The sequence below is a fragment of the Rhinopithecus roxellana genome, chromosome 13 (assembly GCF_007565055.1).
Source record: "Rhinopithecus roxellana isolate Shanxi Qingling chromosome 13, ASM756505v1, whole genome shotgun sequence".
Lineage (NCBI taxonomy): Eukaryota > Metazoa > Chordata > Mammalia > Primates > Cercopithecidae > Rhinopithecus > Rhinopithecus roxellana.
Genome location: NC_044561.1, coordinates 22,654,163 through 22,679,124, shown reverse-complemented (window position 1 = coordinate 22,679,124; position 24,962 = coordinate 22,654,163). Strand labels below are relative to the sequence as shown.

At 40.3% G+C, this 24,962-nt stretch overlaps 1 protein-coding gene across 2 annotated transcripts in view; it reads right to left on the bottom strand.

Annotated features, from left to right (window-relative positions):
- PITPNB (phosphatidylinositol transfer protein beta) overlaps positions 1-24,962 on the bottom strand; it is a 68,257-nt gene that overhangs the window by 17,231 nt on the left and 26,064 nt on the right. For both annotated transcript variants that reach the window (XM_030915126.1, XM_010375573.2), the window contains exon 8: positions 5,623-5,700. In XM_030915126.1, coding sequence (XP_030770986.1) covers positions 5,623-5,700 — 78 coding nt within the window. The remainder of the gene's footprint in view (positions 1-5,622; positions 5,701-24,962) is intronic.

Here is a 24,962-nt window from a genome sequence, read left to right as displayed (position 1 = left end):
ATTCTCCTGCTTCAGCCTCCCGTGTAGCTGGGACTACAAGCACCCGCCACCGCGCCCGGCTAATTTTTGTATTTTTAGTAGAGACAGGGTTTCACCGTGTTAGTCAGGATGGTCTCGATCTCCTGACCTCGTGATCCGCCCGTCTTGGCCTCCCAAAGTGCTGGGATTACAGGCGTGAGCCACCGCTCCCGGCCTACACCTGAATTTCAACTTCTCCCTCATCACTCACTTCTACTCCTCCTATCCCTGGCCAAAAAAATTTTGCAGTTTCCTTATCTTAGGTCACTGACACCAAGTGTACCACCATCTTTTCACAGACATGGGGTAGAAAAAGAAAGAAATCTTGGTAGCATGGCATGAAACAAATTAACATCTCTATCATGCACAAATATGGTTTCCCTCCACTGGCATGAAGGATCCAGAATGGCCTCTATGGCTGTTCTAGAATGAGTCTAAAGCTGACTGAGCAGCTAAACAGTATGAAAATCTGAACGGCCAAGCTCTGACTGCGGAGCATTAGCTCAGGCTAGAGTTAACACAAAAGACAAACGGGGCATGCCTTTATGATAAGAAAGAACATGTACATAAAGATAATTTAAAAACCACCATAATTTCTGGATCAACTTATTTATTTGACCGTATTCCCTTATATATTCCGAAGTTCAGAGCTCTGGCTGAGACTTCTGAGACACATCAAGCCCTGTAAGGGAGAGACGCTTTGACAAAGCCTCCTACAAAGACCTTTAGAGGCCTAATTATTAACTATCATGTATTTGTAGACACAGAAGCTTAAATCTTCAAGAGATGTCTGGCTTAAATGAAGAAAGAAATGAGGCCTTGCCATGGGATAAAAATGAAACCATAATCTTCAAAGGTAGTGTTTCAATCTGTTAAAATGACAATTCCTCACTCAAATCAGAGAAGGGAAACTGAAAAGCTAAAAACAAATGGAAACAGGTACTCTCACACACACAAACACACACGTGCACACAGTGCTATAGAGAAGCAAGACATTTACATCCATCAGAAATGTACGATTCTGCCTTGAAGCAAAATTCTTAATCAGGTTATAAATCGCTTTCCTATTACTATGCACACAGTCACTTCATCAAGTGCTGAATCCTAAGTAACAAAACTATAATTCATGCACTCAGATTTTAAAAATTCTTTCTTCAGCGGGAAAATAAATACACAACCGAGGCCTGCATCTCTGGGTTTGTAGTTTTTTAAAAATAAAAGATATGTTTCACATCATAGGCTAAAAAAATTGTCTGTACTCTTAACAAATGTGGAAAATATGAAAATATATTCCTTAGCAACCTCATCATCCCCTGCTAGTGAATCCTCTCTAAACCGTGTGGTTCTCTACTTCATGGATAACCAAATAAAATCACTCATTAAACATATATAACCATGAGGAGTAAAGACACGTGAACCCGGATGTGTTTAACAATCCCTAGATACCAGAATGAGGGGAACACATTCTAGAATGAGGGGAACTCTCTGGATACCAGACAGATAAGAATTATGCGTCATAAATACAGGGTCACATTTATAGATCTCAGCAACCCCAAGAGACGAAAGACAAAAGCATGATGACAATGATAACGGTTAACACTGATTATGCACTTCTTCCGTGCTGGGAACTTAACATTATTTCACCCAGTCTTTACAACTACCTTCTGGTAGTTACTAAAATCATTCCATTTTGGAGATGTGGAAATCAAGGCTCAGAGTGAGGGTTAAGTTACAACTTGTGTAGATTCCCAATGGCTTTTTAACGGATCTCCCTTAGTGCCTCTGACACTTAAAGATTCCCTGACCATTGAAAACGTTACCACTAGTGTAACAGAAATTATCAAATTCTGGCAAATACCATGAATAGGGAGTCACACAATTGCCAATGATGCAACAGGGCATAAAAGGTACAGAATGGTGATCTAGGAGTCACTGGATTAAGAGTTAAAACCTGCTACATCTCCATACCTTACACACTGCTGTAACTAGCACTGAATCAGGTATTCCAGAAATGGCAGATGTTGTTTCCTACAACTATTATGTGTGTTTCTCTGCCCAAGTTTCTCAACTATATAAAATAAAGCAGCTGAACTTACACCACACGAAGGTTGTAAAGATTAAATGTAACCTTGTACAGAACCTAGTACCAAGGAAAAGTTTATTTTCCCCTAGTCAGTCTGGTGCAGACAGGAAGTAAATACTGCAATAATTCAGAGGGAAAATATCACCATTAGACAAATAAGTTAAAGTTTCAAAGACATCATGGGATTTGCATTTAGCTTCGAATAGACTTTGGAATTCGTACTGGTAAGGCAGGTTTCTGCTGAAGGGTAAGTGTGGGAATGGCTCACAGAGGCCTTTTGAGAGAGAGACTGTGGAACTACCAGGCACCTCTTCTATAAGAACATTCTTCCACACAAGTGGGTAAGTGGGTCCACAATAAGATTTCTTCTTCCTTTCAGCCATAATAATTATATGTTTGTTCCCTATTACTTCCTTGCATTTCAGAAGTATAAAAATTTCCAACTATTACTGTTCCCTAGTGCTACCCTCAGAGCCTCCACCAGGACAGTAACTGGCAAAGAGGGCCTGCTAAACATGTTTACAGAAGACAGTGGTAAGATCAAGTCCAAAGGTTCCTAATTTCCTATATGCCATATTATCAGCTATCTTCTTACTCTTTATTTCCCTCCACAGCATCGAGTGGATGGCTTAATTATTATTAGTTATTCTTGACTGCACTAGTTATTTCTGAGATCACAGTAATTCACAGAAATTCAGTCAGGTAGTAGCTCAATTTATAAGAGTAGCTGGATCCACCATTATCTGGATAAAATGAACAATCAACAGGCAAATGGGCAGAAACAACCAGTACCCTACCAGTCTAATAAGTTACTGTTTAACACAGGGGTGAAAATGGAAAAAAACTGCAGTTCTGCAACCTGCAGAAATATAAAAATCACATTATTTCTAAGAATTAAACCTATTCTAGAATTTCAATCGTTAGTCAATAATAAAAGACAAAGCAGTATCAGTTAAAAATTAGGCCAGACATGGTATATATTCCAAGTTCCTAAAAAGTTAGAAATCGGTACAACTCAGAGTATCAAACTACTTTTGCTGCCTGTTATAAGATCAGTTAGGAGTTCCTACAGGAAGGATTTGAGCCCAAACATAAAGCCTACCACATAATGTAGCATTGTCTTCTAATGTTTATACTTGAAAAGCAGTAATTTCAAGAAAATACAATATTTAATTCACCTCTGGGTCTCAACCTCATGCCCCTTTACTCCCTGTAAAAGTATTGTCAGCTAGAGCTACTACGCATTGGAATAAGATGTACTATTTTAGAAGTTACAGCACCAGTGGGGGTAGCCACCATCTGGGCTGCTCTTTGGCGTGGTGTCCTTATTTAGAAGACCAGTGTGAAATCTCAAAAGGCTTCCTCTCCAACTAAGATTGAGTTCTAAAGTCTGAAGCTAGAAATCTGGAAAAGGGTGGGGACATTTTTAAAATCCATTAAAGCAAATTTACATCAAGCAGGCTGAATTTGTTAATTTCTAAGTGGTATATATCACTTTCTGGGTAGTATAGATTGGAAATTTGTCCCTGCGCAAATCTCATGCTGAAATGCAATCCCCAATGTTGAAATGCAAATCCCTAATGTTAGAGGTAAAGCCTCTAACAGGTGTTTGGATCATGAGTGCAGATCCTTCATGAATGTCTTGAGCCATCCCCTTGGTGATAAGTGAGCTCCCATTCTGAGTTCACATGAGATCTGGTTGTATAAAAGAGCCTGGCACACTTCCCTGCCCCACTTCCGCCATGTGAGACGTCTGCTCCTCCTTTGCCTACCATGACTGTAAGCTTTCTGAAGCCTCCCCAAAAGCAGATACCAGCACTATGCTTCCTGTACAGTGTGCAGAACTGTGAGCCAATTAAACCTTTTTTTTTTTTTTTTTTTTTTTTTTGAGAGGGAGTCTCGCTCTGTTGCCCAGGCTGGAGTGCAATGTTGCAATCTCGGCTCACTGCAAGCTCTGCCTCCCCGGTTCAAGTGATTCTCTTGCCTCAGCCTCCTGAGTAGCTGGGATTATACACGCAAGGACCACCGCACCCAGCTAATCTTTGTATTTTTAGTAGAGATGGGGTTTCACTATGTTGCCCAGGCTGGTCTTGAACTCCTGACCTCAGGTGATCCACCCCGGGGCCTCAGCCTCCCAAAGTACTGGGATTACAGGTGTGAGCCACCATGCCTGGCCCAAGTCTCTTTTCTTTATATATTACCCAATCTCAGGTTCTTTATAGTAACCCAAGATTGGCCTAACATGCTAAGTATTAAAACTGGGAGAATTTTGAACTACACTCTACCCAGAGAACAAATGTGAAAATAAGATAGTTATGAATCATTTCTTATAAACCAAAGTTAAAGTCTTTTTTCCTTATAGTTGATGCACAAGACGGTCCACAAAACAGTCTAACACCCATGGAGAACCACTCAATGAGTTCTCTGTGGGGCTGTAACAGTAATCCTCTATCTGCATGCAACAACTAGTATCTAGACATCATTTATCGATGACCTGTGACTGGCTTCAGCACAGAAAGGTTGGTTACCAAGTAAGACCCTGTGAGTAGAAAATCTGCTGTGGGCATGTGTAAGTTTTTATGCTCTTCTCCTGTCAAATTAGCTGTAATAACTTGCCAATAACACATTAAAACTTCTTTAAGGATCTGTCATTTAGTTTAGCAGATGTCTTTAAAATGCATTATATTTCTATGGCAATTTACATTATTACCTTGACATTACCTTACTTCCATGAATAAAGTAAAGGGGTGCAGTTTATTTAAAATCAACTACTGGCTGGGCGTGGTGGTTCATGCCTGTAATCCCAGCACTTTGGGAGGCCGAGGTGGGTGAATCACTTGAAGTCGGTAGTTCGAAACCAGCCTGACCAACATGGAGAAACCCCGTCTCTATTAAAAATACAAAATTAGCCAGGCATGGTGACGCATGCCTGTAATCCCAGTTACCCGGGAGGCTGAGGCAGGAGAATCACTTGAACCCGGGAGGCAGAGGCTGCAATGAGCCCAGACTGTGCCACTGCACCCCAGCCTGGGCAACAAGAGCAAAACTCCATCTCAAAAAAACAAAAACAAAACCTACTTGCCACAAAAATTGCTCGCTCGTGTCCTGCTTTCCAAAAATATAACTATTGAAAGTCCAGGAATATGAGCTTGGGTGAAGGGAACTTGTTCAGTTTTTACTAAGACTAAACTTAAACTATAAACCTTCATTTAACATGGATTTTTATACTGCTTCAGGTCTCAAAAGAGAACATTACAATCCCCAAACACTAAATCACTTGTCTCTTTTAAGAGTTACTGGAGCAGCATTATGCTGAAAGTGACAGTCTGGCTCTGTTCTGTTGTTAATGCAGCACAGATTTGCTGGCCAACTGCAACTGGCTGTAAGTCCTTATCGCAAATAAAACTATTTTTGTGCCATTTCTATTTTTCACTTAAACGTCACCACCTCTTCAAGACTCAGGACCTGTCAAGTGTTCTGTTGCCAAGACTATGCCTGTCAGAAAGGTCAGCATCCAGTACCTTCCAGTTGGGTCCCAAAGGGCCTCTCTTGGTCTTGACTGACTGGAATAATGCTGGGTCTTCATCAGCTTTGTAGTCCTGCAAAGCAAAACAAAGTCAGAGGCAGAGAAGAAAACCAGAGAATATTCTTTAACCTTGCCAGAACAGCTCTTTGCAGCTACCAAAACACATGACAGAAATCAATTAGACTCACTGTGCTTTTGTATAAAAGTAGAAAAATGCTCAGGACCTGTCCATTGTTTTCAGTTTGGTTTCCTTTGCTAAACTTTCACCTTGGGCTAAATAACTACATAATAAGAAATAATAAAAGTCTTAGACTAGCAATCCACTCTGACTGGTTACTGGACAGCCGTCTCCAAGAACAAACCTTCCAACAATGTTTTAATAATTTAAGCATTTTGATAAATGGATAATCACATTCAAAGAATAAAACATACCCATCCCAGTTTTGACACTACAGGGAGATGATGACACTGGACTGTTAACGCTGGCCAAAGCAACTACTGTGGCTGGGAACAAAATCAGAACTATGGATTCTGCAGCATCCTCCAACCTCTTCCTACAGTTGGGTCTGTGGTGGACATCTCCATTTTGTGACTGGCCTCTCCAAACCCTCGTTCAGAGAGCCCTGGGGTACCCATGGCTTGGCTTCCTCACAGAAGGAGTGCACTCATGTCAGCCCCCCACTGTCAAAGGAGGCGAGGGAGGGGTGTCACGGGACTGCCTCAGTTATATACCACAGGGGAATGGCTCTAAAATAAAGGTTTTATTCAGGGTTCTAGTGTGTGTAAATTGTTTCCCTTAGTATATCCTTTTCCTGACAGAATGGAGGAAATGAAAAAAGAAAATCTTTTAAAATCTACCCGCTTTACAAAAGTTCTCTTGTCATTATACACACACACACACTCTCTCTCTCTCTCTCTCTCTCTCTCTCTCTCTATCTCTCCAGAAAAAAAGATAAAATTACTTTTGAAGAGCTAGAGCCCAGATTAACAATAATAATAAGAGAGACTTACAACAGTAACTTGACCATGGTCAGTTGGTCAGTTTAAAACATTACAAAGAAAGAGAGGTGGGAAGAGTCCCTTGCTTCTTGAGCAGACTTTCTGACTCTGGGGTCTTTTACGGAATTTGTGAAGAGACCCCATACTTAGCGAAAAATGTTCAGATATGTCAGATATGAAACCTTAACTAAAATCACTGTTCTAGAGATAAGGGCAGTACAAGCAAAAGCAAGAACTGAACATGCTCTACAGTATAATACGAACTTTCCGCAAATCAAAAAAAAAAAAAAAAATGTTGAGAAGCAGCCACCCAAAACTTAACAGTTACTCAGTAAGTGCATATGCCATGTTAATAATTCCTAAAGAGAAAGTTATAAACAAATTATGTGAGGAAAGAAAAATGCTCAGTTCAGAGAGAAAACAAAACTTTAAAGAAAGATAACTGTGTAAATATGTGACCCAGAACTTGAAGCCTCTCTAAAGGTTGTCTACAAAAGGACCAACAATAACCTAAAATTACGGAACAAGCAAATAGGTCTCACCATACTGAGTCTTAATGCTTTAAAACATGCAATGTGGCATAGCCACAGGCATCTGCATTACCCAGGAATGACAAACTGGGATGGACAGTCTGCAAGGAGCTGGACAACTGGACTTACTTCCTATGTCTGGGCAGAGCAGCAGAAAGCTCAGTTACTGTCAGCAAGTATGAGTTCTTAAACTTCAATTTTGAACTTCATCCTAAAAATGAATAACTCTACTTCTGATTGACAAAAGAATCAACTGTGTGTACAGGTGGTTTCAAGACCTGGATTCACAATGAGAAATAAGCTACTCTATTAACATAAATTAACCTGCAACACCATAAAACATTTTCTTCTAGGTCAGAGGCTTGGAATTAAAACCTAAAAGCAAGCTCTTTTTTTTTTCAAAAATTGAAAGTATTTAACATTGTATCAAATAATTACTTTCAGCATCATTTCCCTCAATCAAAATCTAGTTATTGAACAGCCATCATATAGAAGGTAGCACACCAGATGTTATTAATAAGAGGTAATTCAAGGAAACAGATGAAGTAAAGGAGAACCAACACAGTTCTGGCTCCTAAAGAATCAGTCTAGTTAGGATAAAGAAAGAGGCAAACAAAGAACAGGTAACTCAAACACCAGGAAGTACCTGTTAACTGCCAACAGAGAATGGAGACAATTACTGTCAGAATCAAAACCAAACAAAACCAGCAAAGGAAACGCACTTTTAAAATGGATTTTAAAATCACGTTTAACAGGAGAAAAATCTGAACTATGGATTCACAGAATCACAGAAGTGAAATGAACCTTAAAGACCACCCAAGCTCCTTCATTTGAAAGATGCTAAAACCACAGTCTGACAAGGACGTGGTAGGGCTCACCTACCCCAGCACTTCAACTCAAGCCTCCTTAGCCTCGGTCCTGGGCACATTCTGGTACACCACACAGGATGATGGCAAAAGGTGTCAACAAATGCCAGATAATCAAACCACGTTTCAAAAATACCAAGAAGCTGCAGCACTAGAGATATCAAAGTGGATTTTCCTATGAAGCACAACTGTGTGTATGTAAAATATCATACACATATACATATGTATATATGAAATGAAGTCTTCCCCTCTCTGCTTTTTCTCCTCTTGAATACAAAGCAGAAAAATATTAAAGATATTATACTGAAAACGTAACAAAACCCAATTATTAACAATAGCACTTTAACCTTGAAAGATGAGAATAATGAATCTTGTCAAAACCTAGGAATTTCTGTTTTACATTAGTTTGAATATGAAGAATATGTAAATGTTTAATCAGCTGAATTAAGTGGCAAGATATTAAGATGCAGGAAGTAGCTTTTTAACAACCTCAGTTTTGTATTTCCACAACAAACACCTAATTTTTTGAACAGTATCTTCTTTGCTACATTTTCACTGTTGGGTATCTAGTTTGGTCTTGCTATATCTGAAAACTGAACGATTTATGTCCGTATCACAATGAACAAATATATTCCTTCATGTATGACAGTTTCAGCATACAGAATGCAACCTCAGCTACCAATTATAGCTGCAAATGAGCAATAGTGTGGAATGAGACAGCCTGCTGGCTTTGTTAGTATTCTGTCTCCTTTGGGATCCCATGGGGAAAGGGGAGGCTCTGATGAAGAGAAGCCCTTGGCTCATGGTTTATTGTGCTTGCCACCAGCTGCAGACTTCTCATCTCATTAGTTCTTTTAGAATACTGTGGGTGAAGACAGCTGTAGCCTACTTGAGTCTTCAGCTCCTGGGTATTCTGAAGGCTGAATTTGCTATGCACTTTCTGTAATCCTTGGGAAAAAAAGAGAGCAAATTCACCAGGCTAAGGAAATGCATTTTTAAAATGGGTTTTAAAATCATGTTTAAAAGTAGAAAAATCTTATTGCTAAGGTGCATTGTGTTTAAAATTTTTTATGATTCAACTTTAATTATCTGTATAATGCCCAGAGGCCTGGCCAGGATAAGGGCTTAGTAAAACCATCATTATCAAGTTAGGTGTAATATCCCTAGACACTACTTGCTCCACCAATAATAGTGCCTGAACAACGAAAAAATACAATGGTATCAGCATAAGGTATATTCGGATTAGTGTTAATACAACTCTATTTAATTGAAAACTCTTATTTAAAAAAAACAGGCAGGATACCCTTTGGAGAACAAAATAAAATATAATATGGTAAATAAATGGATTACTGAGGCTCCACACTGGAGCCACAGAATACACTCACTAATTTCTTATAAATAACTGTTTTCTGTCACTGGAATACTAAAGTTGTGCTACCTCTTGGGTGTACATCTGTTGCTCACTACAGATCTCAACAGAAACTCTCAATAGAAACCAGATTCATTTCGAATACAAAGAATATTAGTTTTATGAATCTTTGAGAATAGTGGCTGCCCCCAAAAATGAAAGTACAAAATCTGTCTGTGCTGAGCCAAACAAAATGTCCCTGAGCCCAGATTTAACTCCTAATTATGAATGGGGAAGTGAGTAGGAGGTGGGGGGCAGGCTGGTAGAGTTTCTTGACAGCTTGTGGAAAAATTGAGATGAGCTCCAGACACCAGAAATTGCTTAAATAACCAAGCATGGGTTACCAGAGGTGAGGCGAAGTGTAAACTAAGGAAAAAGAGTACCCAAACCACAAGCATTAGCAACTTCTTGGCACCTGCTTATAAAAGATCAACCCCTATTTTCCACCCTGTGGAGAGGGGGTGTTTTATTGGGTAAACATAAAAGCTTGAGAGAGAGATTAGGATCCTGCAGTCTGCTATATAAAATGCTTTCCTTTAGCATACAATGATTAATTAGGTATCTATTAAAATAGCTCAAAGATAATCATTAAGTTTAAATGCATGGGTATTGCAGCTCAACTTAGCAAGGCTTATTTCCTCTAATCACTTCCTAAAAATAAAGCCCAGGATGGAGGATAAAGCTGAATTAAATATGAAGATAAATAACAATCATCATTGATTAGCACTGCCCTGAATTTTCCAGTATTGGGGCACCTAAATGAGCTCCTGGATCCTATCACTGTTGACCCTAATGCCAAACGAGTAACTCGAGCTGACAAAATTCAAGCGAGACTCCAAAGAGTAAGTAAGCCCATTTTAAAAAAAAATGTTTGCATTAAATTTTACAAAAGCAAATAACAGAGGTGTAAAGAGAAATAACATTTACTAACTTGTTTAAGAAACTGATTTCAACAGTTATTTTCAAATAAGCAGCTTTCTTTTCTATTTTTAATTACATCTCCCTAGTGACTCCTCAACCTTTCAGGTTCCCACAGAGTACCATTAATATAGTATAAGTAAATCTCATTAATTCAGGTCCTACCACCTTGGAATACATAATCGTTCGGACAGGGGCTGGGCTGAAGTTTATCTTTGCATGATCTATGAAAAAAACATTTGCTACACAAATTAATAGAGTAACAAGATCTCAGGAGGGCTGTTTAAACAGTTCAGAAGTGTTTTAGAGCAATTCAGAAGCATTCATTTGCATATAATTATTATGCTAATTACAAATCATTCTTATCTATTCATTAAAGCAGATTCCCAAAGGACCACTAATTGTCAATAACTTGTTGGCCTAGTTTCTGTTACTGAATGTACCTCAGAGGGACAAAACTCCATTAAAAAATATTCTATAATTCAGCCCTCTCATTAAACCTTACTGGCTTGCCACCAATGAATCCTAAAAGCTGAATTTTAAACAACTGTATTGAGAACTGAGAAATGCAGTCAAATCTATACCCTTGAACAGAACACTTTTACACTTTTTTTGGGTAATCTTTTTGATCTCACAGAGACCCTCCATAGTGTCCTGAGATAGTGGGGGTGAGCCTGGCATGTGCGTGGTGGGGAGGGTAGCAGGGGTTGTCAATAGCTCTACGCTGTGTTGCCACTGTGATCCACATGAGGTGGCTCCGTCTATAGTACTGCTAGGCTAGAGCACAACTAATCACTCACTCCATTCTTTCTGATCTTATCCTTATCACCAGCATTGTCATGTTTATGAAGGCAGACCCCTAAAGCCTTTGGAAGGATACAAATTAATAGAGAAAGAAATCAGAATGTCAGCCCTGAAAAAAAGTTACAACCAGATGGCTATGTGACACACTCCATATCCTACAACACAGCAAGGAAACCAAATAGCTGTGCTCCGAGATAAGATGGGAAAGTGAGGCCCAAAGGAGCAAGCTCTTGAGATTCCTGTATAGCCCAGAGCTACAGGAGCTAGTGAGCTGCCTTAAGCCGCTGCCCATGGGCTACACCCCAGCACTCTCCTCAGGGGAGATGGGTTACTGCTTTGGGCAGTTCATGCACAAATATACAATATATTTATTATTGTAATATTGTATTTATTACTAGTATATGTTTATATATTACAGCTCTTAAAAATGAAGGTATTTCAAACTCTATACACCAATGAAATGAGTTTTAACAAACAAGTTGATTCCATAAAGGTACTTGTTAAACATTACATATTTTAAAATTATACTGCATATATCTGAAATGTGATACGTTTAGAAAAGTTTTACTTACAAAAATGCATGTTTCCTTAAATGATAGTAAATCACTGACCAAATTATATCAATTTCCTTAAACTGAAATGGGGGAAAACACCCTATTAGAAATTCAAAGTGAGCCCTCTCTCACTCTGAATGTTAGTTCATGATTTCGCCTTCAGCTTCTAAGTCCCAAGATTCCATTTAATTCATTAGCATTCAGTTAACAAATATTAAATATGAAAAAGTTAAAATATGAAAAAAAGTAAACTTTTTTTTACAGTAAGAACAAAATCCAATAAACAAAATCATTTCTGCTACCATTTTGAAGCACACACTTATGTGGCAGGCACCCACATTCTTCCAGTTAAGGCTCAAAAACTTGAAAAAAAGGTACTGGACTATCACCACCACTAGGGGCAAGGAAGTGAAATTCTTTGCCAGAGTCCACCATCGCTTAGTCCTGCCAGAGCCAGGACTCAGATGCCACCCTGACACCAAAGCCAATCATGACCCTTTATTGCAAAAATGCGATTTACACTCTACCATTTGATTAGACTCAAGTACCTGAAGGGATGCTTGCTCCCTCTCAGCCTAGAGAGCCTTCCCTAAAAAAGAGTTTACACTGAAAAGGGACTTTTATAAGAAATGCTGAAAAGGGGCTTTTATAAGAAATGCACTTTAAAAACTTGACTTGGAGCTGTTTATACTTATTTCTTTAAAAATATCTGCCATGAGCTGCTCAAAAACATTTTCTGGCTCTCAGAGAATTTCATCCCCCACCCAAGGAACTAGAGCAAATCCTATTCACACCCCCATCATCTCCATTACCCTCCCCGCCCTTTTTACTTTTAAAACATGGAAGAAATTAGGAATAAACCTTAAATTAACAATGGGTTCTAGTGAAAAAGCATTTTGTACAAAACATGCTTGTACACATCATTTTTTTTTTTTTTTTCTGAGACAGAGCTTCCCTCTTGTTGTCCAGGCTAGAGTGCAATGGCGTGATCTCAGCTCACTGCAACTTCCGCCTCCCTGGTTCAAGCAATTCTCCTGCCTCAGCTTCCCCAGTAGCTGGGATTACAGGAATGTGCCACCACACTCAGCTAATTTTGCATTTTTAGTAGAGACGGGGTTTCTCCATGTTGGTCAGGATGGTCTCGAACTCCCAACTTAGGTGATCTACCTGCCTCAGCATCCCAAAGTGCTGGGATTACAGGCGTGAGCCACTGCATCCAGTTAATAAAATTTTAAAATCCTTGCTAATGTTTAAAGCAAGCACAACATAAGCAATATGTCGTTTTCCCACAAGAGGGCACTGCTATCCAACCATGCCTTCAAATATAGTGGACATTTTCTAAATCTACTACTGGAAATGACCTGAAAGTGTGTGACCATGTAAGGCAGTAGAATAATGTAGGAAACATTTTCACATTTCTTTTTAATAGAAACCATGCCTACATTTATTTATATCTTCTTTGAAGATGGGGGAAAAAATCTCTAACTTACTACAAAAGACCTTGACAACAGTCTGTTTCACAGTGCAGTAAAGGCGAGATGAGACAAGCGTTTGACAAACAGAAATTTCTTAAGCATAACCAAAATCACTGCTACCTCAAAACGCGTATTTGAGGTGCTTTCCCCCTAAGTTCAGGAAAGCTATTATCACATGCATTCATCTCGAGTGAGGAGTTGGGTCACAATTCTCATGTTTTTAGTATGCATACATCTTAATAAAGAGTTTTTGGATCACATACCCTAGTGATAAGTAACACATTTTTAAGCCAGAAATGAATGTCTAGGTTCATTTTAACAGCAAAAGGACATGGTACTCTACCGAGATCAAGTGTGTGTCTGCTCACGCCGAAGAAAACAACCAAAGCAGCATTTGGCAACCATAGGCCCGGCTAGGACTGGCTGGATCTCAGCCACAGACTTCTAATAAACAAAAGCTCTTTTCAGTCTAAAGAGCTGGGTAGCCACTGCACAGCTCCAAGAAGCAGAAAGCCCTTCTTAGGAAATAAGCAGCAGCAGTTGGAACAAATGTAACATCTAAAACACAGGAGTTTCTTGAAAGCTGTGAGAGAGAACCAAAAGGACTGCTGACCATTTAGGGTATCATCTACCAAAAATTAATTTGGAGGATGTATTAGGTTCACCCGTAAGAAAATGTCATTTTTGGAGCTCAAAAGCTTACAAATATTAACCATTTCACATGGCTTCAACCAATATTTAACTCTTTCTGGTCATGTTCCATCATTCTTTTTATTTTGAAAAGAAAAAAGTTTTAATATTATAAAGATTATCTAGAGAGTGCAATTACAAAGTGTTTCTAAAGACAGTGCAGTAAAGCACGTGTTACCAAGACTATCTACTCAAATATGCAACACCTGGGCACTGTCTCAGAGACTGTATGATCAAAAGAAAAGATATACCAAATCCTTCTGAGAGCACAAGAAACAAGCACTGCTTAAGGTTTGACCAAAACTTACATGCCCCTAAGATTCAATCCAAATAAATTAAACCCAGTTTCATCAGTTTGCCAACTTTTAGAAAATAATATGTTTAAAAAGAGCAAAATATCTTTTTTTTAAACAATAAAAACAATTAAGAAGTGTCAGGTTGCTCACTAAAAAACTCAAATAATGGAATGGTATGTTCAAAGTAAAAAGAACTAATGTACAGAAAAGCAAATCATTTATGTTCATTCCCAAAGGCAACTGATATTTCAAAAAAACAGGTACTGGCTTAGTATATTCCTGCCCTCAACTAAAACAGGACACTGTTCTTCCTACCAAGACATACTCACCAAATAAAGAACAGGCAAAAAGTACAAACTTTAAAAACCAATTCATTTTCTTTGACATCGCAATCCTTAAAAAGATTCACCTGAGACTTCTACCAGCTGCTGAGAAACAGTTTAGATGAGCCCAACAATCCCATTGTTGAGTCCTTTGACAAGCAATTAAAATGGCTGTTCATTTAGTAAATTGCGAAACTCCAAAACTCGTGACTCTGATTAGTCTTTGAACTTTGACTATGGCTGCAGCCTGGTGCCCAGCGCTGGTCTGTATCAGCTGTAAGGAAAAAAAACCCTTTGGTGAAGGAGCACTCACATACTACACAACCAACAGTTGGAACTTGTAAGTCACTTTAACACACTTTAGCATGTCCGCAATTAAGAATCTCACACTCTCTTTAGACAAATACAATTGTTCCTTTAACTGGAGAAAGATTCATCAGAGCAACACGGAACAAGTAGTAAGTTCCAATGTTTATTAAATGAACAAATGGGAAAACGTATGAGTGGTGTTCCCTGTAAGTACCCACACCAAAACACATCTTTGGGTGTCCAATCCTTTTACTCTATTGCACGTATGCGAACTTCAAAATACATCAGAGGTCAGCAGTTGTGGGAGGAGGTGACCAAGACTACTGATAAAAACTGAGGTTTCAGGGGACTAGAGAAGACGGATGGAAGAACAGGTGCTGCCTGTTTCCTTCAAGGAAATTAAGAATGCTCTTAACATATTGCAAAGGAAGAAACATCATATAGCAAAAGTTGTTCTAGAATGACAAAAATAAAATCAGCAGCTCTGCATTAGAGTCCTGGCTTCCCTTCCACTGCTTACATGGCTGAGGAGTTACAGCAGTTCCCTGGGCTACAAATTCTTTAACAGTATAAATAAAGATTGAGGGGAACACTGTTGTACCATGCATGGCCTCCAACTGAGATTCCTTCTGCTTCCAAAATCCTAGAAGAGTGCCTGCACTACAATCTTCACCATTAATAATGTATACTAGAATGCAGCTTCTCAAAGGTGGGCATGCGCAGGAATTGCCTGGAGGGCTAGAAAGAGCCCTGAGCCCTACTCCAAAGATTCTAAACAGGGAGGGGGCAACAAATTTGCATTTCTAATAAGCTGCCTGTGGGCAGACCACACTTGAATGCAAAGGGACTCAGGGTTTTGGCTTAAGTCCTAATAAAGGCTTTGACAGGCAAGCTCTGAAGTTAGCCAAAAATGCTCCCCAGCGACCCTCAGGGGCTCTAAAAAGAACCACCTCTTAACTTCCATGCAATCTTCAGAGAACTGGACTAGTGGACAGACCCAGCCCACAACTCCGACTCATGCATGTACAGACCTGCCTAATGACCGTGGTCTCCAAAGGAGACCAAACTGGGGACAGGACGGGGGAGGGGTGTGAGTGAGCTGGACTCGGCAGAGGTGTTGCAAAGGAGGCTGAGCTGATTATCAGCAGCCTCATCCTCCCACTTGGGAGTGCCTGCGTCCTCTGGGGTATTAAGGAAAAAAAATGTGACTAGTGAGTGGACCCACAGCTTTGCCACAGAAGCTGGTGCTGAAAAAGCTGCTTGCATGAAGTGTTTCTGCTAGAAAGAGATGTTGCAGACTGGTCCAGAGTCTCAACAGCAGCAACAATCCAAGGACCACAGTGTAGGGAGGGAAGGCTGGCTGCCTGGGGCAGGCAGGGGGGCTGCAGAAGGGATGTAGCACCCTTGAAGCCCATAATTGTGTCCCCATTACCCCCTGGGGGGACATTTGCAAATGAGGAAAGGTACCAGAAAAAAGGATGGAGATTTTGGGTAAATATGACAGTGGAAATTATATTCATGGGCAGGTAAGGAAGAGGCACATGAGAGTAACAACTACGGTGAAGTTAAAAAGGACAAAAAGATGGACGTGATATGAATGAACTCTGAGCTTTATCTTAGGAACACAACAAACTTACTGTGATAGCCCACAAAACAGGGGCCCCTCCTACACTACAGGGAAGTTCCCTATCAATCAGAGCGTACCCTGCACATTCTGTGACCCAAAACCAATATGGCACACGAGTTTCTCGCTTGTGTCTCTTCCTTTCAGGAACATCATCCTTGGTGATGCTGAAATGCTATGGTCATGGCACTGTGGTCACACAATGCTAATGCTTGATCTTGAACCATCTCATTTAGGAAAAATTTCACCATGAATTGAAGCATTACACTCAAACATGCTGAAAGATGAGGGGAAAAATTTCATTCCCTCTTTTAAATTTGCTTCATTTTAATATTAAATAGATCCAGATTTTTAAACTACAAGTCCCAAACAATTTAATGCTTTTATATCATTACTATTTCCTTATTATTAACACGTAAAAAACACTCAGATGTTAAGATGCATCACTTTTAGGTATGTAAGCCTTAAAATTTTGAATTAAACATTGTTTCTACTTAAAAAGTACCTTGAAAATTATACAAATAAAGTCACATAGTATGTACTATAGAGGAAGGCTGATACAATCCTTTCTTGTTACACATAAATATCTAAAAATGTGGTTCCAATTTCTTTTTTTTCCTAAACCATGCTCATTTTCTTTCAAATTACTTCCAAAAACGAAGATCTCTCTGATGTTAATCATGTGTATACTTCGGCTTACACTTTAAAGAGTCTTCCTCTCCCGGGAAGTGACTTTTGTATACAAATCATGGAAAGCTACTTAGACAAAGTGCTGGAGATGATTAAAAAGAGCCAGATTCAAATTTATACCTTAAAAAAAAAAAAGCAGAAGCAGATGTCAACTGACTCATTTGTGTATATTTTGGATATGTGCTGAAGATATGCATGTGCATTTCATCAGGACATTTAAGGAATCCTAAACTTTTTACAGTGGTTGTGTATCAGAGACAACTTTAGAAATTAAAAAACTTTAAAACTTACACTGTGGTGTTTTATGCTGGATACTCCTGGCTCTTACTACAATTTGATCTAACCAAAACACTTTTTAATCTGACCAAAATGGTATTTGCTCATTTAGAAACAATATTCAGAAATTATATTTTCTTGAGACAGTCTGTTGCCCAGGCTGGAGTACAGTGGCATGATCATAGCTCACTGTAGCCTCGAACTCCTGAACTCAAGCAATCTTCCTGCCTCAGCCTCTCAAAATGCTGGAATTGCAGGTGTGAGCCACTGTGTCTGGCCAAAATTTTTAGAATTTAAGGCACATAATATATATCTTATCTAGAATTACTAAAGAAAGAATTAAAGTAGCATTTTTTCATCTACTATTTGAACAACAAAAACTTCAACTCCTCCAAAAAGCCTTTTCTTTTTTTTTTTAATACTAGAGAGAAAAAACATCTGATCTACCAAACCTTTATGGAAGAGCTTACTCCACGCCATGCATCCTGCATCTTGCTAGGCCCTGGAAACAGAAATGATGAGTATAGTACAATCCTGACCACCAAGAGGCATCTAGCTTACTGAGGAAGACTTTTAGAAGTGATGCCTGGGTTTAAAACAAGGGGGTCTGAGGATGGAGAGAGTGTGAGGTGTGTCCTGCTGGAGCATGGTGTACTCTGTGACCACTGGGATGACAGGCAGGACTCTTCCTTCTTAAAGGATATAATACCTTAATAACACTTCGCTACAATGCCACTTTCTCTTGAAACAGGAAATCCGTTTCCTACGGTAGGTAGATACATTCTAAAGGAACAAAAGATATTAAGTGGGGACATTATGCAGAAATCCCAGACTACTTGGTTTGTTTCATCAGGAAGTAATGAAGCTTCTAGAAAATTACAGAGAACAGTGGCTAAAGCAATAGTCATATACAGACTTCCCACAAGCCATCAACAAAAAGTCCTAATGGCCCATACATTTAAATACATATGATTTCTGTAGCAAACAACTCTGTGACCCTGGGTCACACTGACAGATTTTTAAAACAAATCCTTGTTCCTAGAGTTACTGTGACAATGTCACCCTCCAATTATGTAAACACATCAAAGCATCCACCCAAGTATTCAGTTACGCCACAAGTCAAATCCCATCTCTTCTCTGCATGGTGAAGTATAGTTCATAAACATTACCAAAGACAGCAAATCTATAAGAGCGGTATACAAGTCACCTGACAATCTAGCTGAGAGAGTTAAATCTTAAGAGAAATCAACAATCACTCTGAATTAAAATATTTGGGGCTGCATTTGTATTAAATCCACCTGCAGTGACAGAAAGTCCCCACCAGGTGGAGTTTCAAATTCTTAGTTTCTACAACACAGCAAGGAAACCAAATAGCTGTGCTCCAAGATGAAAACATGAAACTATTTCATGTTTGTCCTGACTCTGAGGACTTGCCTACTGATTCACTCAAATTGAATAATGCTGCTGTTTTCTTTCTTTTTAAAAGCAAGTAATATGAAATAAACTCAACCATTTAACTTGTTTTTTTTCTAAATTAGCTCACTCAAGAAAAACCAGAGGTCATTAAGTACAGAATGAAAAATCACTGATTAAATCAGACTGAGACAAAAACCTCCAGGAGTCAAGGTGCCACAGTACAAACTTTGAGGATGACTATACTTTCAGAAGGTCTTCCTAATTTTCTTTTTCCAAATCACCACCAACACATTCACGTAAGGGAGAAAAGGTCAAATCATGAATTGGGTAAGACTATAGACAGCGATTCACTTAACTTCTGGATATTCACAACTGCATAGGTAACCAGATTCTGCATGTGAGGTGTTACCACTAAACACAGGTGCACTAGAGGAACATGCATTCCCAGTAGTCACATGATCTCCCATTCAGAAGGTGCTGCCCTTGGGTCATAAAAATAGTGTTGAGAAAAACGCAGGTTCTAGCCACAGTCTCCTACCATAGGCCCACACATGATGGTGGTCTCATGAAAGGGGATCATTCCCTATTTACAAAGCAAGAGAGTCAGGCTCCCAGCTGAGGTGCAGGATAAGAGCTGGGGCTGACTGAAGGGGTAGGATCTGGATCTGGCCATTAACCATTCCCCACAACCTGAGCCTCCACAAGCTGTCCTCTGATCCCTGGAACAAGGCACACTCAGCAAATCTAGGAAGGAGATTCTGCCCCAATATCCCCACCCACCCCACCTCCCCAGGTCTAACAGGCAACCCAATCCATAGGGTGCAGCCCCACCCCCACCCAATCCCACACCCACTTGCTGGCCTATTCACAGTTACTAAGTTCTCAATTCCAGTGTCACTCCAATCCTTAAGGAGCAAGTTTTAGGCACTAAACATTGACTGCTGGTATGGCAGATGCATTCTAAAGTGAACCCCTCCCCGCCATAAGTCACCCTCCCGTTAAGTGCAAGCAGAACCTCTAACTTGCTTCTAAGTCACAGACTGTGGCAAAGGTAATGGTGGGCCATTCCCTTACTAATCAAACTAATCAGGTCACATTACCCGGCCACTAAATATGTAGTGATCTGTTATGCAGCAACAGAAAATATACAGTTGGTGAGGAGTTTATCCCCTGATCCACTGCACACATCTCTGTCAGACCTCAATTCTTCCATCCCATTCCTTTCCTAAGGGAAATCACTATTAACAGCATCTTATGCATTCTTCTTGATAATCCATACACAACTAAGCAAACATATTTTTCTCCTTTTTAATATAACAAATGGAAGCATATTATACACACTTCTTTGTCTTTCTCCAGGTTGTCTTGAAAAGGATTCTCCATCAGTGCAAATAGGGCTCACTCCCTTTTAATGATTGCACTGAACTCCATCATATGAGTGTGCCATAATGTTCTTAATCAGTTCCCGGTTGATAAAGAAACACTTAGACTTCTGATCTTAGGTTTATACACCTGTCACTTTACAGAGGGTAGAGTCAATTCCCAGAAGCAGAATTTTGCTGGGTCAACAGGCTACGTGCACTTGTAATTCTGCTAGGCTAGTACCAGTTCTACCAATTTATATTCCCACAGGCAATGTATGGGAGTGCCTGCTTCCTCATCCCTTGCCAATCCAGGTGTTATCAAAAGGACATCAAATTGATTTTGTATTCCAGTACAAACTCTTGGCTCATAGCGTTTAGTTTCCTCATTATTCTCAAGCTCATCAGGTTCATCTGACCGATATTTATGAAGGGCCTACTCTGTAAAAAGAGAACGGGTTGCTAAACAAAGAGAACAAAACACACCAATGAAATGAGCAAAAGCTTCTGAAATTCAGCAGAGAGGAAGACTGATTCCAACTTGAGAGAAATCTCCCTGGAGCAAGCAAGCTCCGACCTACCTACATCCTGAAGGACATGTCAATGTCAGACAGAGAGAAAGGAGTCCCAGAAAGGAGACGAGAACAAGCAGTGCATTGGAACAGGAAAGCACAGGGTATGGTCCGTGGCAGAGCAGTGTGAGGAGAGGAAGAGAATGCTCAAGTGGCAGCTCGAAGAGTGAATGCCCCGGCAAGGCCTGAGGCCTGAGCTAGGGAAGAATCAGTCAGCTGATCTGAGAATTGGGATTTCCACTTTTGGTATTAGCTAAGTGATCATGAGAAATACTAGCTTATCTGGGCTTCAGGAGGTTAGCCCTGAAACCAAACTTTCCGTAGCTGCAGAACTGTGTTCAAAGTAAATCTTACAGTCAAGACTAACGACAAGCAAGCACAACTGCGCTGGCAGAGGAGAACAGGAAGGAACTCAGCCCCTTATTCTAGTTGCTCCATCCTGATAACCTGAGGGAGGAGGGGGGCAAGAAACTCTTAGGATTATGTGAAGCACAGTCTAAATGCAAGGAGGCCTAGGTAGCTAAGGTTCCCTTCAGCTCGAAAAACTACTCCAATTCAATGTCAGATGGTCCACCTGCACCTTCATTTCTATTCTGCTTGCCTATGAATTCATTTATTAACAGGAATTCACTGAGTACCTACTATATTTCAGACAGCATTATAGGATCTGGGGAGACATGGGCTAAGGTTACAAAGACTCTTCACTCTGAGATTTAATTTCTACTTGGAAGGGAGAGAGAAAAATGAAATAAATGTATAATGTGTCAGAGCAACGAGTATAAGAGGAAAAAGTGTAATGATTGTTCCACTCATCAAAACTCTACACATCCTCATGTCAAGAGTCTTCCCTTCAGCCTTTTCGGCTTTGCATTCTTACAAATCGTCTGCTCTCTTCTCTGAAATCCTATAGCACTTTGGACCATGCTATAAGCCTATGCCACTTGTTAACTACTTTATTGTACTGGGCTTTTCTTGCTAAGACTGTAAGTCTCTTGTGGGTGCCATACAAATCCTCGACAGTTACCACAGTGCTGTATGCATAGCACTGGTACACACAGCACAGGCATTCAGTACTATTGATTGCTATGACAACATTACCATTTTAGAACTGTAAATGTGTTCTGCCTTTTCTCTACACTGTAGACTAGAATATTCAAGTGACAAAATTACCTAAAAGGGCAGAATGAAATGAACAAATTAACTCAACAGAAAACCAAATTGGATCTGGTAAGAATTAATGACCTCCAGGTGGTCCAGGTGTTTGGGATACAAGCTAACCCTAAAATTCTAACTAGTCAAGGCCAAAACAATGGAGCAGAACTTAAAGGGATAAGAGTGTAGGGGCAGCTGTCAATGCCTGGGAAAGTGGACAATGATGTGCAGAAGAAAAGAGCAGACCCAGGGTCCCTGCACCACTAGATTTCACAATCACCTCTCCCTGAAATGGGGGTCTGGTCCTAGCTCTCCTGCCACCACCCATACTGGCCTTCAACACCACCCCACCCGCTACCCCACACCAACCCTGGAAGTTCAATGCTCTGCTCTATGCTTAAAAACTGTCAAGGGCACCTTTGCACCAAAAAGCTCATTTCCCTTTCTTTTGGTAACAGAGAAATGTGCATACTGGAATTATTTTTTTTTCCACATCAAAAGGTCTGATAATCCTTACATATCAGTTCTTTAATTATCCCCAACTAAGAGAGCACATTAGACAAAAAGCTCCTGTGACACAAAGGTTCACAGTAGCATTAGTCACAACAGCCAAGAGGTAGAAAAAACCCAAATGTCCATCAACAGATGAATGCATGAGGCCGGGCGCAGTGGCTCATGCCTGTAATCCCAGCACTTTGGGAGGCCAAGGCAGGAGGATCACGAGGTCAGGAGATCGAGACCATCCTGGCTAACACGGTGAAACCCCATCTCTACTAAAAATACAAAAAGTTATCTGGGCTTGGTGGCAGGCACCTGTAGTCCCAGCTACTCGGGAGGATGAGGCAGGAGAATGGCATGAACCCCGGAGGCGGAGCTTGCAGTGAGCCAAGATCGTGCCACTGCACTCCAGCCTGGGTGACAGAGCAAGACTCCGTCTCAAAAAAACAACAAAAAAACCCCAGATGAATGCATGAACAAAATGTGGTCTATCCATACACTGGAATATTATTCAGCCATAGAAAGGAATGAAGTACTGACACATACTATGAAGACGAATCTTGTAAATAAACGCAAAGCACAAGAAAGAAGCCAGCCACCGGAGGCCATGCGTTGCATGATTCTATTTATATGAAATATCCAGAACAGGCAAATCCCAAGAGACAGAAAACAGGTTAGCAGTTGCCAAAGGTTAGGGGGAAGGAGAATCAGGGAATGACTGTTCATGAGTACAGGGTGTCCTTCTGGGGTGATGAAAACATTTTGCAGCTAGACAGTGGTAATGGTTGCAGGACACTGTTAATGTACTAAATGCCACTGAACTGCACATTTAAAAATGGTTAAAAGGGTAAATTTTAGGTTATGTGTATTTTATCCCAATAAAAAATAGTTCCTGCAAATTCAATAAACTTTAAAATAAATTTATATCTTACTAATCTCTAAAACATAATGGGAAATAGGAGCTATGAACATCAAAAAACCACATATACGCAGGTTGGGGTTAGTCCCCAAACAATGCTTGGTGTGAACACAGACTCTCGGAACTCTTGTACAACTGGAGCTAATAATAATGACAATTACAGCTAGCATTTACTGAACTACGCACTGGCTCTATGATATGATTTGGTTCTGTGTTACCACCCAAATATCATCTCAAATTGTAATTACCACATGTCAATGGAGGGACCTGTAATCCCCATGTGTCAAGGAAGGGAGGTGATTGGATCATCGGGGACAGTTTCTCCCATCCTGTTCTGGTGACAGTGAGTGAGTTCTCACAAGATCAGTTTAGGAGTTCCTCCTTCCTCCTCCTCTCTCTCCTGCCGCCATGTAAAATGTGCCTGATTCCCCTTCCAAGATGACTGTAAGTTTCCCAAGGCCTCCCCAGTCATGCGGAACTGTGAGTGAATTAAACCTCTTTCCATTATAAATTACCCAGCCTTGGGTAGTATCTGTACAGCAGTGTGAAAACAGACTAATATACTCTAAGTGATCATATTTAATCCTATAAGATAATTACTCTCATTTTACACAAGATAATACAGGCAAAGAGAGGCTAACCAACCTGTCCAAGATTAAATAGCCAGCAGGTGGCAGAGTCTCAGAATGGAAATCTGAAGCCCACCTAGTTTCAGAATGTATGCTCTTAGTCAAAGCTCCATGCCTCGCAACACAGATCCTCCTCACTTGGGCTCAATCCAGTCTTTTTCACTAGCTATCCACCCCAAACATCACCATTTTCACACACAGAACTACCTACTCAGCCTTTGCATGTGCGGTGCCTTCCACCCGGAGCACCTATCTCAAGTGCTGCTGTCATGTATCCAGTGCCTCCTCTCCTCTCTGAAGTCTGTGCTGAGGTGGAGGGGATGGGAACCAGCGCCTCCAGGGTTCTTGTGCAATCTGCCCTTACACTGCTCTTTCCACCAGCATTCATGCCTGTAAACACTGCCCATTTTCGCCTGAGGACAGGAACAAAGAATTTTTATGCCTCCAGCAAAACCAAAGGTATCTTGTACTCTGCTGGTGAACAACATAGACTGCAAACCTATGGACCATAAGTCTGAGTCAGTCCAGCCATTTTGTTTGGTCATTATAGCATTTTCAAACACCAACAACATAATGGGAACGCCTTCTCCAGGGCACCTGATCCTGGTGTGGCATACTGCTGCTTGGTATTTTAGTGATGGGCAGCTCCAGGCTTGTAAGCTGTCCTGACCTAGTCATTAACTGACTCACTCATTACTCCCAATTACTTATCTTCCCATCATTCTTTCACATATAGTAAATCTTAGCTGTAAACAATACCAAGAGAAATAAAAGGGCATAACAGATATCATTTCATTTCTACAGATTAAAAAACTCTCTACGTAATGTCAAAGGTGAAAAGATCCCTAAAATTGAAACAACTTCCAATCACAGCAAAACTAAAGTTTAAGAACTTCTAGAACAAAAGTCCCTTATCAGTGCTCACACTTCTAAGCAGGAAGGGGACACTAGCAGAGTTGGCCCAGCCTGGTACTGGGTCACTGCTGGCAGTCTCAACCCCAGCGACTTCTAAGAAAAGGTCAGGGA